At 45.8% G+C, this 17,910-nt stretch overlaps 1 protein-coding gene across 1 annotated transcript in view; it reads left to right on the top strand.

The window, feature by feature from the left end:
• RPL3L (ribosomal protein L3 like) overlaps nt 1–17,910 on the top strand; it is a 106,261-nt gene that overhangs the window by 22,481 nt on the left and 65,870 nt on the right. The window contains exon 4 of the mRNA XM_085629373.1: nt 2,896–3,031. Coding sequence (XP_085485499.1) covers nt 2,896–3,031 — 136 coding nt within the window. The remainder of the gene's footprint in view (nt 1–2,895; nt 3,032–17,910) is intronic.

The following is a 17,910-nucleotide window of genomic DNA, read 5'->3' as shown; positions in this document are numbered from 1 at the left end:
AACCACATGCGGATGTATAAATATGCAAACCTCTTTTACCCATCCCTGAACCCTAAAATTTTTCTAACCTTTAAAACTATCCATCTATAAACCCCAAAAAACCTTTACTACCCCTTACCCCTTCCTGTCCCTTAACCCTAAAAACCCCTTTCTACCCTTGAAGAATACCCTTTCATAGACCCTAAATAGTCCTTACTGCTTCATGTACATGACATCACATTAAAAAATATATATAAATGTTAATATATATTTAAACATATATATTTATATGTATATAATTGTTAGAAATGGGATTGCTGGTCGGCTAGGGCATGTGCCAAAGTCGGGCAGAAACCACCACTCTAGTCAGGATAAGGGAGTTACACTCTTAAAATAACCCCTGTTCACCCCCCTTGGTAGCTTAGCATGAGCAGCCAGGCTTATCTTAGAGGCAGTGTGTAAAGCATTTGCACATAACCAACAGTAATACAGTGTAAGCACTACAAAAGGACACCACACCAGTTTAGAAAAATATCCAATATTTTTATATACTTAAGACAAGACCAAAAACGATAAAAATCCACAATACAGTACTTTAAAATCTTTGGTTATCAAAATATGCTTGGAAAACAGTTCCTTGATGTCGATAGCTCTGTCCGAGGCTATCACGGCATCGTGAGCAGACAAATCCAAACAGTTCAGGTTGACCGTGGTGTCGCGGGCCAGCTACGGTGTCGGAAAGGCCCGCAAACAGTACTTTTTAGAAATGCACGGGTTCGGCGGCCTCTCGTTTAGCTTCCGAAAGCACGGCGTCCGCAGGCGTCGATTCCGGAGGTCGGTGTAGGAGTCCTCGGGGCCCTCGAGGTCACACACGTTGCAGATTGATCTCCTCTCTGTTGGAGTCAAAAGTGCTGGCGTCGGCAGGCGTCGGGTGCTGCGGTGTGAAGTGCAGCGATGTGGCGTGCAGTGCCCTCAGGTCGCGGTGCGAGCATCGGCTCGTGGTGGTGTCAGATGGCGTAGTCGGTGAGACCAGGGTGGCGGTGTGAGGTGAAGGCGGTGCTCGTCAAGCGAGGCGGTGCGGAGTGCGGCGCCCACAGGTCGCAGTGCGAGCAGCGGCGGCCGTGTCAGCGTCATTGTCGGTGAGATCAGGGTCACGGTGCGGCGTTGTGGCGGTGCCCTCTGCAGTGCCTTCAGGACACGGGGACAGCAGCGGCGTCGTAGACATCGTCGGGTTGCTTTTTCTTCTGTTGCAGCACAAAACACACAGTCCCCAGTGCTGAGGGCAGAAGAGTTTGAAGTCTTTGCTGTTCCTGAGACTTCTTGAGCAGGGGGCAAGCTCTACCTCAATCCCTTGGAGAAAAACACAAAGTATGTTGCAGAAAGTTCAGTCCAGTCCTTTCACTGCCCAAGACAGAAGCAGCCACTGCAGGCCAACACAGCAAAGCACATAGCAAAGTGGCAGTTCCTCCTCACAGCTTCTCCAGCTCTTCTTCTTGGCAGTCTTCTTGGTCCAAAAGAGTTCTAAAGTTCAGGGGTCTGGGCCGCAATATGTATATCCCAAAATCCTTTGATCTCTTAGGCAGAGAGTGTCTGTGCCCAGCCAGAACCAGTTCTGCCTTCTCTGGTGGGACTTCCTGGCAGGAGGTGGAGATGGCATTGGTCAGAGGCAGACCAGGCCCTTTGAGGTGCAAGAAAATCTCCTCCTCCTTCCTCCATTGCAGCCCAGGTCTATTCAGCCCTTTCCTGACCCACCTAGACTATCTGGAGCCACTCCTGCTCCCCAGCCTTCTGTGATCCAAAACCCAGACAGGCAATCCACATTCCAGCAGAGGCACAAGGGATGACTGAGCAAGAAAATACCTGCTTTCTAAAAGTAGCATTTCAAACACAGAATGTAAAAATCACCTTCACTAAAAGATACATCTTTAGATTCTGAGTTCAGCCATATGAAACTTTATTTTCCTACCTAATTTCCCGGGCCAGCTATGTTTATAAGATGTTCTAAACAAACTCCCCATTCTGTCCTATGGGAATAGGTAGCCTTGCAATAGCGAAAACCGAAATCGGCTGTAATTCACTATTAGGACATGGCATGTCCTACCTTTCACATACACTGCACCCTGCCCACAGGGATACCTTGGACCTACCTTAGGGGTGGCTGACATGTAAGAAAAAGGAAGGTGAGGGACTGGGAAGTGTGTGCACTGGCCAAGTCGATATGGCAGTTACAAACTGCACGCAGACTCCGCAATGGCGGGTCTGAGGTACCTTTTCTGGGCTCCTCATGTGGGTGGAACAATCAGTGCTGCAGGCCCACTAGTAGCATTTGATTCACAGGCTCCGGCACACTCAGGGCACTTTACTAGGGACTAACAAGTTAATCAAATATCCAATCATGGAAACACCAATCCAAAACACAATTTATCACAGGAGCACTTGCACTTTACCACTGATCAGCAGTGAAAAAAGTGTGCAGAAACACTACGCCAGCAAAAACAGAGTCAAAACCGGGAGGTCAGAAAGCATAAACTCAGGGGGAACACGCCAAAAGATGCCAAGTCTAACAATAATACATACATAAACATGACATTATGTCGCTCAAATCCTTTAAAAAACTACTCACTTGTGATGTAAAGTACCTCAATGTAAAGGTACTAGAAACAACGCTCAAGGTATTACTCCCGATGTGAAACTCCGACGCACTTACATGCAATGTACTGACGGCGATGTAATGGTAGCACACCACCCCATACAGGCACAGGGCATGAGTTTATATTTTGCAGGTAGTAGTAAGGTTTACACAAGGATGAGGCCTTATTTTTTCATTATACAGGATAAAGGACATGCATGTAGATATTGCTGGGAGGGAATGTATACATTGCGTAGATCGATGAAATTCTGTACTGTATATTTCAGGTACAAGAGCAAGAAGAAAGCTTTCACCAAGTACTGCAAAAAGTGGCAGGACGAGGAGGGAAAGAAACGTTTGGAAAAGGACTTTTCATCAATGAAAAAGTATTGCAAAGTGATCCGAATCATCGCCCACACACAGGTCAGGACTGGAGTCTGCAGAGGAGCGTAGAATGTAAGAGAATATCTAAGTAGTCAGACTGGGTAAAGGAAGATTGCTGTTACTACCTGATGAGAAGGTTTTGCAAGTCGGTTATTACGTGTGCAGGGATGTAGTTTGTTTTTGGTAGGATTTTATGTACCATATATAAAAAGCAAAGGCCCTATAGGTAGGATTTATAGAATTCTGCAGCAATGTAGGACCTAATTATATGTGGCAGAGTTAAAAAAATCATGCAGCAAAGAAAGCCAAATTATATGGAAATTATGACACACCTTTTTCCATTAAAAACATTATAGTACAGTTGACATATCTTTTGTATGCGACTCCTTAAAGGTACCTTAAGTGGCAACATAACATCATAAGCAGACAACACCCGACTCATCCTCTCCCTATCCAACAAACCCAATCTCACCAAACGCAACTTCCAAGACGGAATGGAAGCAGTTGCCAGATGGATGAAGAACAGCTGCCTCCAACTCAACAAAGACAAAAGTGAGATACTCATCATGGACCCACACCTCGATGCCGGGAACAACACATGGAGGCCCCTCGCCATCGAAGACCCCCCCCCACCCCCACAGACCACGCACTCAACCTCGGAATCATCCTGGACTCCAAACTCAAAATGGACTGCCAGGTCAACGCCATCACTTCCTCCTGCTACCACACCCTTCCCCTACTCCTATGTTCAAGTGGATCCCCCCGTGAACACAGGAAAACTGTCACACATGCCCTCATCAGTAGGTGGCTGGACTACACTTTATGCCGGTAGCCACAAGAACCTTTCCCCGCAAACTCCATAATGTCCGGAACGCCACATCTAGACTAGTCCTGAACCCACCGGGCCACTGCCACATCAACCAACACCTACGGACACTACACTAGCTCCACGCCGAGAAGAGAATCCCCTTCAAGCTCCTCACTCACGCTCAAAAGGCCCTCCACAACACTGGACCCGCCAACCTGAACCACCGCCTCGTGTTCCACGCCCCCAGCATTCACTCCGCTCGGCCCAGCACTCCCTCCCAACAGTACCTCGGATCAAGAAAAGCAGAACAGAAGGGCAATCTTTCTCCCACCTCGCAGCCAAGGCATGGAGCTCCCTCTGACTCCACCTCAGACAGACTGCATCACTCCCTAAATTCCTCAGGGACCTCAAGACCTGGCTCTTCGTTGGAACTCAGTGAACCTCCAGGATCTGCAGAACACCCTCACCCCCACCCCCCTCCCCCTCAGCGCCTTGAGACTCATTCTGGGTGAGTAGCTTGCGCTCTATAAACCCTTGATTGATAGATTGAGCATTACAAAGCTTTGGTCTTAAAGCATTTGATGAAATGTGCCCACTTCCCTAAGTGAGGTAGCATAAAAAAATTAAAGAGCCCAAATTGAAGTGTTGTGGGCACCTCACATCTGGATCCTATTGTCACTGTACTTAAAGCACTAATTATGGCTACTGCTGTGGTACTTGGGCCCATATGTATGAAATTTCAAAATTGCGACTCCCAAATAGCGAATCCATATAAATCACTATTTGGGAATTGTAAAAGAGAATGTATGTAAACTGCAATTTCCTAATAGCAATTCCTACAGATTCGCATTCACTAATAGGAAATTTCAAAATAGGAAACTGAGCTTTCTGGATGCAGAATGATGATGTTAGATCAGGAAGTTTACAGATATAGGTTGTGGCCACAACCCAGAAGCCTAGGCTGGAAGTAAGGAGTGCTCCTGCATCACCACCGCCACTGAATAACACCATCACTGGAGAAGACCATGGCTACAGAAGATGGGGACAAGGACTCAGGGAGCAGTAAGAGGACGGTCACATTTACTGAGAAGGAGCTGGAGCGCCTGACAGATAAATGTGTGTCTCTTATGGACCAACTGTTTGGAAATTCCTTCTTTTTTGTGCCAGAGAGCCAAAAAGCCCGGCTCTGGACCAGCATCCTTGAGAAGTTGAACTCCCTAGGAGTCACCAAGAGGACCACTCCTGAGATCCGCAAAAGGTGGTACGACCTGAGGTCTTGTATGAAGGAGAAAGTGTCCAGAAGGATGGCAGAGGGATGTGGAACTGGTGGAGGACCCTCAAAACACCACCACCAACTCCCATGGAGGCATCATAGAGGAGACCCTGGAACCAGAGATTGTGGTGGGAATAGCTGACATCGACACCTCAAATCCAGCAGGCACCATCCAGGGTAAGTCATCTACCCTTTACTTAACTAACAAAAAATAATGTTAGTATATCCATATATCATACATCATAGCATAAATAACTCCATTGAGATGCGTGCCCCACCCTGGCAGTGCATCATGGGAGTTGTTGTGCACCTCATTTGGTTGCTGAACTGTGTGCTGATGACTAAACCAAACATATTTCTACAACATTAACATGTCACAAACACATGAAACAGAGTTACAACAATATTGTGGGCAAACTTTAACCATTTATTTGCACTATTTACATGCATATACACAGATCACAGCCCGAACGTGCCAGAAACCATTGCAGCTAAAGAGCCTACTGACACTGATGTGGTCATTCAGGACACAACACCACCAACCCCTCCACCCACCACCCCAACTCCAACTGGCAGGAGAGCAACAATCTCACCACTGCCAGAGTTTGTGAACAGTGATGAGGGTCAATTACAGAGCAGGGACCCCACAACATCGGAGACCAGGACACACAGACAGTGCAGAGGTCAAAGTTCAACTGTCTGCACTGAGAACATGGCAGACGACATGTCGGAGAGTCCTGCTGTGTATGGTGGGTTGGAGATGTCCATCATCTCTGTACAGCGCCTGCAGACAAAACAGATACAGACTGTCAGTAGGTAGCTGCAACGCGTGTCTATGTTATTGCAGAACTTGGAGAAGGGCAGGACCGGTGGCCAGCAGAAATGTAGAGGGAGCAAAGTGTGCAGAGACAGAGGCACAGGCAGTACCTGGCAAGGTTTGATTGCTTCACACGGTCCATCAACACCCTAGCCACAACAATGCTAGCAAGGCAGACTGTGAACATTCAGACTGACATGGGGCAGTGCTGTCAGGACGTTGCACGTGGGCTCGTGCAAGTGACCACAGCCCTAGAGAACATCCAGACCCACAACCTTTGTGTCCCCAACATCCTGCCCTTACCTGAGTGCGAAGAGGGCTCTAGCCTCAGAGGAGGCATGCAGTGCCAGGCGTTTCACGAAAGCACACTTCTGGGACTGATACGCCACTAGTCCCACAGCCCAGTGTTGCTGACAAAGCACCCAACCCCAGAAGCCGTAAGAAGTGAAGCACTGTACTCTCAGAAGAATGAGTCGCCTTTGTTTAGTTTGGCAATAGTTACTTTGTTGTTAATTTTCTAACAATATTACCTCCACAAGTTTATCCTTGAGTGTAACAATGTTGTTGCTACCTGAATAAAAGGTGGTGTCTTAGTTATGCCCTAAGCATTACCATCATGTGTAATGTATCATTATCTGATATTATAATTTCTCTTAACTCAGAAATAGTTGTTGGTGATCTCTGCTGCACGTGTGCTCTCCTGCTGCACTTGTAGTGGTGGTAACTCATCATCAGAGTTGGAATGTGGTTCTATGGGGATGTCATGCAGGGCCTTTCTCTTTGCGATATTGTGCAGTATGGCAAAAGTGGCTTGCAGCATGTATCCGGTCTGTACAGTAGAGCCCCGCCAATCTTGTGGAGGCTGCGAAAGCCGGACTTCAGGATCCCAAAGGTCTGCTCAATTATGGAGCGCATTGTACTGTGGGCCCTGTTGTATTGCCTCTCACTTCTTGTCTTCGGAGTCAGGTACAGTGTGAGAAGCCAGGGACATAAGGCATATGCACTGTCACCTTAAGAGCATGAGAAGTAAAACCATTAGGTCACATTACACACACCGTGCTGACCACTGTGTTCCTTGAGTCTGCGATTCCCTTTCCAAGTAGGAAACCATCGCCAAATTCACCCTGTGCCAGTCGATTTTGTATTCCACTGTGGCGGAACATCAATGAGTCATGATTGGTGCCTGGGAATCTGCACAAGGTCTGTTATGGTACAGAAGGTGTAAAACACTACCTGTACATTGAGTGAGTGTGAGCTTTTCCTGTTCCTGTCTATGTATTCAGTTGCTGAGGAGGGACATATGGCAATATGTGTGCCATCTACACAGCCAATGACATTGGGGAACTGTGCTACCCTGTAGAACATCAATTTTGTTTGCTGCAATGATTGGAGGGTATAAGGGGATGAGATATATTGGTTGAGCTTCCCCTTAATGATGTCAAGGAACCTGCTAAAGTACCTTGAAAAGGCACTTTGTGACACCTCCCCCTGCCACTGCTGTGGCCCCCTGGTAACTGTCCGACATAAGAAGGTGTAGGCATCACAATACCTGCACATGTGGTGGTATTGCATTGCTTCTCAGTGTTGGGGCCTGTAGCTGAGCTCGTAACTCAGCTATTAAATCAAGAATTACCTGACTAATCAGTCTGTACCTATCAATAATCTCTTCCTCTGTTCAAGCAGGATGACGTTCACCCTAAACACCCTCTCCTGTCTTCTCCTCCTTCTCTGCCTCACTGCCGCAATCCTCATCCTCCTCGCCAAAACATACAGGGCCACCATTCTGAAAGAGCCCCAGGCATTTTGGGTACCTTTTTATAGTTTGCACCTGTTACCACCTAATCTGATTCAATGGTAATTGCATTTCCTAAATGGCCATTTTGCGACTAGTCACAATTAGGAAATCGGTTGTACATGCAGGTTGTGAATCACAATTAGGAAATCACTATTTGCGATTTCCTATTTTGTGATTTCCAAATTGCGATTTCGACAAGGTAGAAATTGCATTTTGCACCACCGCCAATGCATTTTGTACATAGGGATATGGCATTTTGCATTTCCTAATGGCACAAAATAGTGATTCGCACCATTAAGAAATGCAAAATGCCTTTGTACATATGGGCCTATAAGACTTAATAAATGGAACATTAAAAAGTACAGTGACTGTGGTGCGAACATGAACTGGTGTTAATGATAAAATAAAAAACTCATGACAAAAAGGAATATTTTTCTGCAATCTATTAGAATTACAATTAACTAGTTAAGGTTTTTCTTTCTTCCTGCAGACCATATCTCTTATCCCAGCCTGTCAAATGTGAATATTTAGACTAGCTGAGGAACATTATAACCTCTTTAAATGGCTAATTGCATTAATCAACAGTTGAAGGTGGCAATTTAAATGTCTGGTTTGGTGCAGTGTTGCACCATGTGTGCATTATTAACTGTTAGTAACTATTGAACAGTTTGAACGAGAAACAATTTCACTTATTGGGTACATTTACTATGAGGAAAATAGGTTTTCATGTTGTTTACTTTAGAATACACCCTAATATTTGCTGCCACAGGGACTGATGAAAGCATAGGATAGTCCCTAAAATCATCAGACATTTTCCAAATATTGAACAAATGGCTGCCAGGAATGTTAATACTACCTATCCTTTGCAACAGTAAGTTGTGCATGCCTTACATTGGTGTGGGGGCCCTGTTTCAGAGCCCAGACAGTTTAGGGCCACCTCACTTCACATAATCACTGCCTCCTTCTTAGCTTAGGTTCACTAAAGATAAACATGTTTCTAAGGCTGTGTTGTCCAGGGCACCTGTTGTGCCACTTCAGCTGCCTGCCAGTGTCCCACATGTGTTACTTTAACACCACTCATATTCACAATGTGAAGGGCTGCATGTGGGACATCCTACTAGGCCTATTTCAGGAGTTTGAGACTGTACCTCACTGCATCTGTGGAATCACTGGAGTCACCACTAATAACTTGTTTTTTTACATAGAGCATTCTGCCACAGTATTATTCATTTGTAGTGCTTTAATACATAATAACTCTGGGTCCATTTATAGTTTGGTGGCGAGGGTACTCTCCGTCCAACTAAAGGTCCATCTACCTCATTTAGAGTCAGACAGACCTTCAGTATATCAATGCCGGAGGCCACTCCGTCTCCACCACCAACATAAACCTCTGAGGGCCCAACATAGTAAGGCCCATTTGAGGTTTGGCCAGATTTAAGGTGGGACAGTGAAATCTGTAAAATGACCTCCACTCCATTAGAGAAAGCTCCCATGGCGAGAGGTTTAAAGAAAAAAAGGGACTTTGGGATTTTCTTTATGAAAAAAAAACGTTTATAGTTTGTTGCACAGCTCCATCATGTTGACGGAGCCATCCGTCAAACCGTTACACTTTCAATGCATTTCCAGGAATCGCTGTGACAGTGGTTCTTGTACATGCAAAAGATGACTGCTGGGCCAGCTGACATCTCAATATTTGGTGGGGCAGGGTTACGGGGTACTGTACTCTATCGGCCTGATGGAGTAAACAGTTGCGGCTGGGGGGGGGGGGGGGGATTGGGGTTCTCGGGGGGGGTGGGGGGTCCGGAGGGAATGAATTTTTTTTTTTAAATGTCACTCACCTGCTTTCCAGCCGCTCCCTCTTGGTCCTCTTCACCGCTTCCGGGACTCCAGGGGGAGGAAGCAGGAACAGGAAGCACCCAACTTCCAGACTCTCGTAGGATATTACGGCGCTTTTGATAGCAGTGTTGTGATTAGTCTGAGCGCCGGGCTCGGCGCTCGGAGAGGGACTGGGAGGCTGGGCATGTTCTCCACCAGGCTATGCAACACAGCCTGGTGGAGAACATTCAAAGTGTGCATGACTGTTTGGCCGGCCCAATACAGAAGACCAAACCGTCATGCGCACTTATTGAGTGCGCACCACTCCCCCCCCCACTCCTGTCACAGCCGGCCCACCCCGCCTCTAACCAGATCAAACCAGGCAATCATTAATGGCTATTTGTTACTTCTGTGTGTGCTGCATTCAGCAGCACACATAGAAGTAGCAAATCGTGATTATTTAATGATTTTTTATGTGCAGGAAGGGATCCCTTCCTGCACATAAACAATCATTCATGGATTTTTGCTCTTTCTATGTGTGCTGCAGAATGCAGCACACATAGAAAAAGTGAAAACAATGAAAAAAAAGCATTTCTCCTTGTGCACCATTCCTACACCTGGTCTTGCATGGCATTAATTTTTGGTGCTGCCAAAGATTTACACCTTCTTGTAAATCTGGGGCAGCATCAAAAGCAATGGGTGTTGCGGTGGCACACCCAGAGCAACACCCATTGCACGCTCCTTTGCTGCAGAGGACTGCGGCGGACAGGGGCATACACTGGCTGAGCTGGCCAGGGAAACAGGGAAGCTGTCAGGGCTGTTTCTAGGTGTTTTGCCGCCCTAGGAGAGAATTGAAAAAATGCCGCTCCCTCCCTTTTTTCTCCTAATTTGCTCAATTTTTTCGCAGTTTGATTTCAAATTACATTTTTTTCCCCCTTTTGACGCCCTAGGCGGCCGCCTAGTCTTGCCTAATGGTAGAAACGGCCCTGGAAGCTGTACACAGAATGCATTACAACCACAGCAGACTATAACACATTCACTATTTGGGATACTTGTTGAAGAAAAGCCTTATTAGATAACCATGATGCCCACAGTAAAAGTGTCTTTCAGTCCTAACTAGCTTGGGTTCAGTACACTGAGTGTCCATTAAAAGTACATTCGAAGGAAGGAGGGGTTGCTTTGGGGCAACTTAAAGTCCCACATTGGTCGTTGTCTTCATATCCTATCCAGTCTCGGCCAATATTACTCTTTCACTATGCTTTAAATACACCATTGTACCTTGAAATAAACTTGTGTCCATATCCTATCCAGTTTGATTATTGTTACTGCCCTCATCTTGGACAAGATATGCACTTTTACAGTATTTTCTAAAGCTATATTTATTTCCAGTTCTTGTAAAGTGCCCTGAGTTGCTTTTCAGCCACTTCAAAGCGCTTTGGATAACATGAATGAGGCATGTGGAGGGCACGTGATTTGCTGCCATGCTAGACAGATCTGCAGTGCAAGCTGGTTGTTCCAGATGGTCGAGAAGCCATATTGTATGAACTTAGGAAGGACTAGTGTGTCCAGCATGATTGCCTCTGTTAAAGCCTTGAAGGGGATTCGTACGCAGTAGTCTTAGGTGTTCTGCAGGTGTTCATATTGGAACGCTTGTGTGTCTGTATTTGCACTGAAGGAGGAACATATGTTTTTTGTGTTTGAATTGGAACCATTGTGGTTTGTCTTGTAGTACTGCTTGTGCTTGTTTGGGAACCATGTTGCATTGGTATTGGACTGTAGTGCAGCATTGATATAGCACTTACTACCCTTATCGGTGGCACTGAAGCACTTGCCAATATGAGTAGCACGCTACACCATATAGGGTGTGTTGTTGGAAGGATGTTGTCTATCTGGGGAAGTGTTTCTACGTCATGAATGATGACATAGAAACACTGCGGTGCAGTTATCATATTATGGTACGCAGCGCACAGCAGTGTGATAGATGATGAAGCTTGAGAGACAGATGCATAGTTTTATGGTTTTCAGCATGCTGGTAGCTTTGAACAGTTCTGCAAGTCCCTTTATGGCATTTCAGATGATATATTCTGCTTAGCTGGGCACCACATTGGGCTGTCCAATCTCAGGTGTATAGTTGTGGTCCTGAGCTGGCATTGGTTTGAGGGAGAGAGAAGCGGAGAGATCTGTTGGGACGGGCACTTTTACTGTCATCCCATATGTGAGAGTCTTTGTGAGATGTATATAAGCCGTCAGATTGTATAGATATTTGGAGCCTATAATGATGGTCTACATTAAAGTTCTCCACATTGTCCAGCAATGACTGACAGATCTCTTCAGTTATTTCATGCCTGTTTATTTTGTGATGTCTGTTTTTTTGGCTGTACGGTGCTGGTGATGTTCAACCCACATAGCAGATGTGTCTTATATGAATTGTTTTATGTATGAATTATAATTTGCTGCTGACCTATGCATTTTATGGTCTTTGTATTATTTTGGGCTATTACTGTTTTATATTTAAGTACACAACTATATAATGCCACAGCGGACCATAGCTAAGCCCTTCTTAGCTTACCTGCAAATGAAAAGAAGTTTGCTGGTTGAGTTTTTGGCAATTCATGGGTTGTAAGCTGAGGATTGCGCCTGAGGGTGCAACTGTTTTCTGAGTTCTGTTGATGGGATGTGGGTGGTGCAGTTATTTAGGAAACAGCAATATTTCCAACAGTCTTCTGAAGTGTATATGCTCCTGGGGGCTTCTAATGTTAGCTGTTAGTGAGTTCCAGAGCTTGACAGCTTGTATTGAGAAAACAGTGCCTCATACAGATTTCATATGGTAAGGTGGTATGATGATAAGTGGTGCAAGTCTGGAGTGCATTGTTCTGTTTGTTTTGTGATGCTTGAATTTAACTTGAAGGTTTAGCAGTCCTTTTCCTTGGGAGGCTCTGTGGACAAAGCAGAGTAGCCAGTTGATTGACTGCAGGACAGGAGTCATGTGTTCTCTAGGGTGAAGGAGAAAAAGAGGCCTTGCAGCCAGTGGCGGTTTTTGCGTTGGGGCGGTGGGGCGTTGCCCCACTTAATTATTTGTGTACGTTTTCGAGCGCGCCGCTTTAAATTATTAATACAATTTCAACTTTCAAAGTTGAAATTGTATTAATAATTTAAAGCGGCGCGCTCGCATCACTCGCGGCTGCGGTGTCACGTCACGTGACAACAACTCGGCCAGGTCTCCATGTCCGTTATTAGGCAGGGCAGGGGGCAGGCAGCATTGATTTTCAATGGGGCGCGGCCTCGTACAATGTGCGCCGTGTGGTCACATGGCGTGTGCGTGTTGGGTTTGGCCGGCTGCCTTTCCTCGGCCAGGAACCCAGCATGCGCATAGTGGCTTTGCTACAGCAAGCACAAGGTGACTGGGGAGGTGGCTAAAACAGCAGATCGCAGTAGGAGCAAAATGAGCGGCGAGTTTGCCTGCTCATGCCCATCCTACGACAGCAGCATCTGCGTCCGGATTGGCTGCTGCAGCCGAGGGGGTATAACTTACTTGGAGTTGGAGTTGGCACTGCATTGCAATCCGCAGGGGTGGGAGGGCCCGCCCAGTGCCTAACGTAGCAATGGCCAATCAGTGTCATGGTTTATTATTGAGCCATGCAGTGATTGGCCATTGTGCCGTTGCTGGGCAAATTCCTCTCACTCTCAGTAGTCGAGAGTGAGACTAGCGCGTGGAGAGAGTCAACAAGAGACTGAGAGACTACTACTAGACTGTCTGTGAGACACCGTCCGTGACGCGATTCATTCATCATTATCGAGACATCGTCGATCATTTCTTGGATCGGATCAACTGCTCCCCATTTTCTTTAGCTACGATAAAATTACATTCAAGGTAGGCGGGCGTGAATTTACTTTAAAATCATAAATGACTGACGTAAGGTATGTAGCTTTAGGAGTTACATTGGTGCCGCCTACGGGTGTAAAAGAGGCAGTTTTTGAAAGTCTTAAGTTATTACAAGAGAACTCTCATGCGCACTGCAGGCTAGCGGGGTCAGCCCTCTGTGAGTCAAGAGTGCCCCTCAGGCCTCTAAGCCACGGTCTCCTCTGTGCCAGGTACCCCTCAGCCCTCTTTGCCAGGCCCCTGGGGGTATGCTGTGGACTGTTGGTACAGCGGCGATCCGATCAGGCCTGTGAGTGTGAGCGAGCATTACGTACGTTACCGTTAGTGTGCGAGAGGCCTGATCTCTGCTGTAGGCCTGACTAGTAAGGAAAAGCTAGCGCCTTCTGTTCGCGCCCATTCACAGATCTCATGGTAAGATCTGACTGGTTGCCAACAGTACAACCTGGAAGTGTTGGCAGCTTTGAACTCAACGGGTGAGACCCTGAACATGGAAAAATAGTCTTGCAGGCAGACCTTGAACACGGATAAATAGTCTTGCAGGGATGAAACAGCAAGATGTGTTTTTGATAATACTGGCATCATCTACCTTTCAGTCATCTGTAAGTCTTGAACATGCTGACTGCTTTTCCTTAATATGACCGTTCTGACCTGTGTGCACTCGCAAGTGTGAAAATATGTATTTATGACTAGAAATAACTGCGCACAACATCTGAGCTGTGACTGCTCTTTAACTTAAACTACCCCCGGGGCAAAGCTTTTTTTTAGGGGGGGGGGCTGGCGAGGGAAAGCAGACACATGCTGAACCGGAACCAAGACTGCTTTATTTGCTGCTGCGGCTTGGCACCGTCGGGGACACTTCTGACACGCCTGACAAGTGCACATGGGAAAGCGTGGCGCACAACAATGCCCTTAGGATCTTGGACACTGACTGAGAAAAAACACAAGTGATCTCCTTTGTCTTAAGGCACCCTGGGTTTCTTACTGCGCTGAAGGCTCAATTACAATATACATAATATTTCAAAGATCAATAGCATTTCTTTGAAGCACGGCCAGTTCTTAGAGCGTCAGTGCTCTGCTCATGCAGGCTCTTGACAAACCGTTCATATCAGAAAGCCTCACTGGAGTATTTTTTTCTCCGGGAATCATTTTTGAGCCAGAGAGTGCCATCTACTAGTGGGACATCGAATCTTACTTTATCCGGGCGCACACGGCATTGCTTTACAAGCAGCAACCTTTATTGTATGTGATTTTTCTACCGCGAGTGTTGCTATAAAATGAAAAATTAGGTAGGGTATTTTATGATATTGTCGTGCCGTTTTGCATTACAATATGCTCTGGCATTTTGTAGAAATCAGTGTGATCCGCAACACTGTCTGTCACAAAATCCTCATTTGCTGCAAACACGTGTTTCACGGAACTGGGAACTGCCCTCGGAGGAGCCTCGGTATGAAACGCGCGAACTGTATATTAGGAGCCTCTATTTTATACAGCACATATCAACATTTTTGCCAATGCTGCATGTAAGCGCTGTAAAATAACAGACGTCTATCTGCACAGTTTTGTGTTTCCTCTTATCTTCCAGCGTATTACTATTTGACGGGTTCCAATTATAGCGATCTGGCGCGGATTAGCGCTGTATATTGGCACTAGGAAAAACACACATATTACGGACAGCATCACCAACACCCCGATTCTGAGGTCAGGGCTGGTTCTCATTTGGAAAACTGGCTTTGCAGTTGACAATAAGACTAGAACTTTTTGTTATGGATTGATGTTCATTCAGTAGTCTAGACTTTTCATCCACGTTTCTTGGTGTGATTTCGAATTTAGAGACATTATTAAATACGGTATACCTCTCTGATGGAATCTCGTGTTCTGCTCCATTGAATGGATGTGTTAATGCCTCTGTGTCACTGGTTCTTAGGCTGTGAATAAATTGGGATATTTGCACTATACCCACGGTCGACACCCAGCTTGACACCCAGGTTGTAGGGTCCACAATCATCTCATGGGAAAGCAGCTTTGGCATCCATTTTTTGTTCGATCTTTTCAGGCATGGGCTTGTGTTTGTCCTCATTGCAGCAGGAAATCAGCACTCCCTCCTTTGAGAGTACTCCTGATTGAGGATCCATCATCAGAGTGCAAGGGTACCGGTGGCTGGGGGTATATGTATAATATACCTCCACACACAGTAGAGCATAACACAGGATGACAGACTGATGGTTGGTGGCAGGTGATGTTTAAGATAGGGGACTTACGTTTTATACCTTCAGACATGGAAAGGAATCTCTTGGCTGTTTCCTTTAAATGTTCGTGCCTTCCCCTTGTCTGAAGTCCTTCTGTCTCCCTGAATATCTGTAATGTGCTGAGTGGTAGAAATTATGGTTTCTTCAGAGCCACTGCCAGTTCCTCTATTGGTAGATTTGCAGAGGCGGAACGATGTTTTTCCACTTTGAACAGAATAAAGACATTCTTGAGGAACACCATGATTCAGGAAAGACTGAATGCTTTAGCTATGCTCTCTATAGAGAGAGACCTAGTTAAGAGAATACCAGACTTTAACATTCAAGTTATTGAAAAGTTTGCTGCTCTTAGAGATAGACGTGCTGATTTTATCTACAAAAAGTGAACAATATGTTGAATGCTGCTAGTTTGCAACCTGTTTAATTGTTTGTTAAATAAAAAGCATCTGTGAGGTACTCAGAAATGCATTGTATCGCGAAGTCTATTATGAAGCTTTGTGGTTATACTGAATAAGCGTCTACCTATGTTATATGACATCTCTTTATTAATGTAATAACTGCACTTTCACAATTGCTTTTTTAACCTCCCTGCTTTCTCAAATTTGCTTGAAAATGCACCATTTGTCCACTCTTTTTTCAAAATTTTCTTGGGGGGGGGGGAAACCCCCCAATCCCCCCGTAGGTGGTTCGAGCTCGCTCGCTCGCAACGGTGAAGTTTCACAATTGGTTTACGCCCCACCACTTTCAAATGTCACCAGCCACCACTGATTGCAGCAGCATTGTGGAGGAGGTATATTTTATGTATGAATACGGGTGCACCATGGGATAGACTGTTGGCATAGTCAAGCATGGAGATTGCGAGTGTGAGGATGGCTTGCAGTTCATGCTGGTATGCAAAGTATGGGGAGATGCACAGTAGTGTTTTCATTTTGTAGAAGGCACTCTTTCTGACATTGTTAGGATGTGGTGTTAAGGATAGGTATGAATCTATGGTTACTCTGAGGTTTCTAACTTCTCTCGTTGTTGGAGGGGCTTGAAGTTCCTTAGGCCTTAGGCCATATGGTGGTAGGCTGGTACTTTTGCCATTGCCCTCGAGACCATAACCTTTGTCTTTGCGGTATTGAGCTCTAGATGGTTATTCGTCATCCAACAAAGGCAATCACCGGGTTGTGAATTGTAGATGTATTTGGGGCTGTCCATTTAAAAAAATGTTTGGGTGTCATCTGCATAGGTCAAATAAGTGATATTGTATGTTTCAATCAGATTTGGTAAGGTAGATGTTGAATAACAGAGGAGAGATGATAGACCCTAGAGGAACACCATGGTGTTGTGTGAGAGGAGATCTGAAAGATGGTAGGTAGACTACACTTTGTCTATCTGTGAGATAAAAAGCAAACCATTTTAAAGTCTTTTCACAGAATCTGAGATAGTGGAATCTTTTCAATAGTGTGGGATGGTGGACAGTCTCAAATACGATGATAAATCCAGAAGCAACAAGACACCTACTCAGTTGTTGTCCACTGTGAGTTTGAGATCATCGCAGATGGATTTGATGGCTGACTCTGTGCCTCTGCCTGGTCTGAAGCCTTTATTTTTGTCTGACAATCAGCCATAATGTTTGGTAGGGTTAGATAGTTGAGTAAACACTCTGTCAATTTTTTTCTCTCTAGGAATGTCCCATTACATATGGGTCTGTAGTTTGCTGGGTTGAGATTTTTCTTTTTGAGGAGAGGTCTAATGTAGGAGATTTTCAGCTAAGGTGGGAATAAACCTACTTCCAGGGACTTGGTGAGTAGTCACTTGTCTACTTCCCCTGCACAGGTTGGTCAAAGGATATCAGAAAACCAAAGGGGATGATGGACGGAGTGTTGAACGATGCAAGCACTCACCCCCAGTCAACTGATCTGGAGAAGTGTGGCTCAATGATTAGAGTGGCAGACCCTGATGCAGAGGTCTAGCCCGGGACCAGGGTTCAATTCCCCGCCTCGGCGGGTCTTGGGCTCAAAATTCCACGGACCTGATAATTCTCGCCTCGGTGCCTATTCCAATCATGGAGTCCCACTCTGCAACTCTGGGCAATAGCTTGCTTAATCTCCACAACGGCCCCCACAATGCTAAGGATGCCTGACCTCCACCTTGGGGGTGCCCAGGAGTGGACGCCTCACAGGGAAAGCCAGGATGGGTTCCTCAGCGGTATTCGTACAAGCGCCTTGAGACCCTTGCGGGTGAGTAGTGCGCTATACAAGTATCAAATTTTAATCCATCATCATTCTTTAGCTCACTCCGC

The sequence above is a fragment of the Triturus cristatus genome, chromosome 10 (genome assembly GCF_964204655.1).
Source record: "Triturus cristatus chromosome 10, aTriCri1.1, whole genome shotgun sequence".
NCBI classification, from domain to species: Eukaryota; Metazoa; Chordata; class Amphibia; order Caudata; family Salamandridae; genus Triturus; species Triturus cristatus.
The sequence above is the reverse complement of the archived record's forward strand: the minus strand, read 5'-3'. Positions and strand labels throughout refer to the sequence as shown.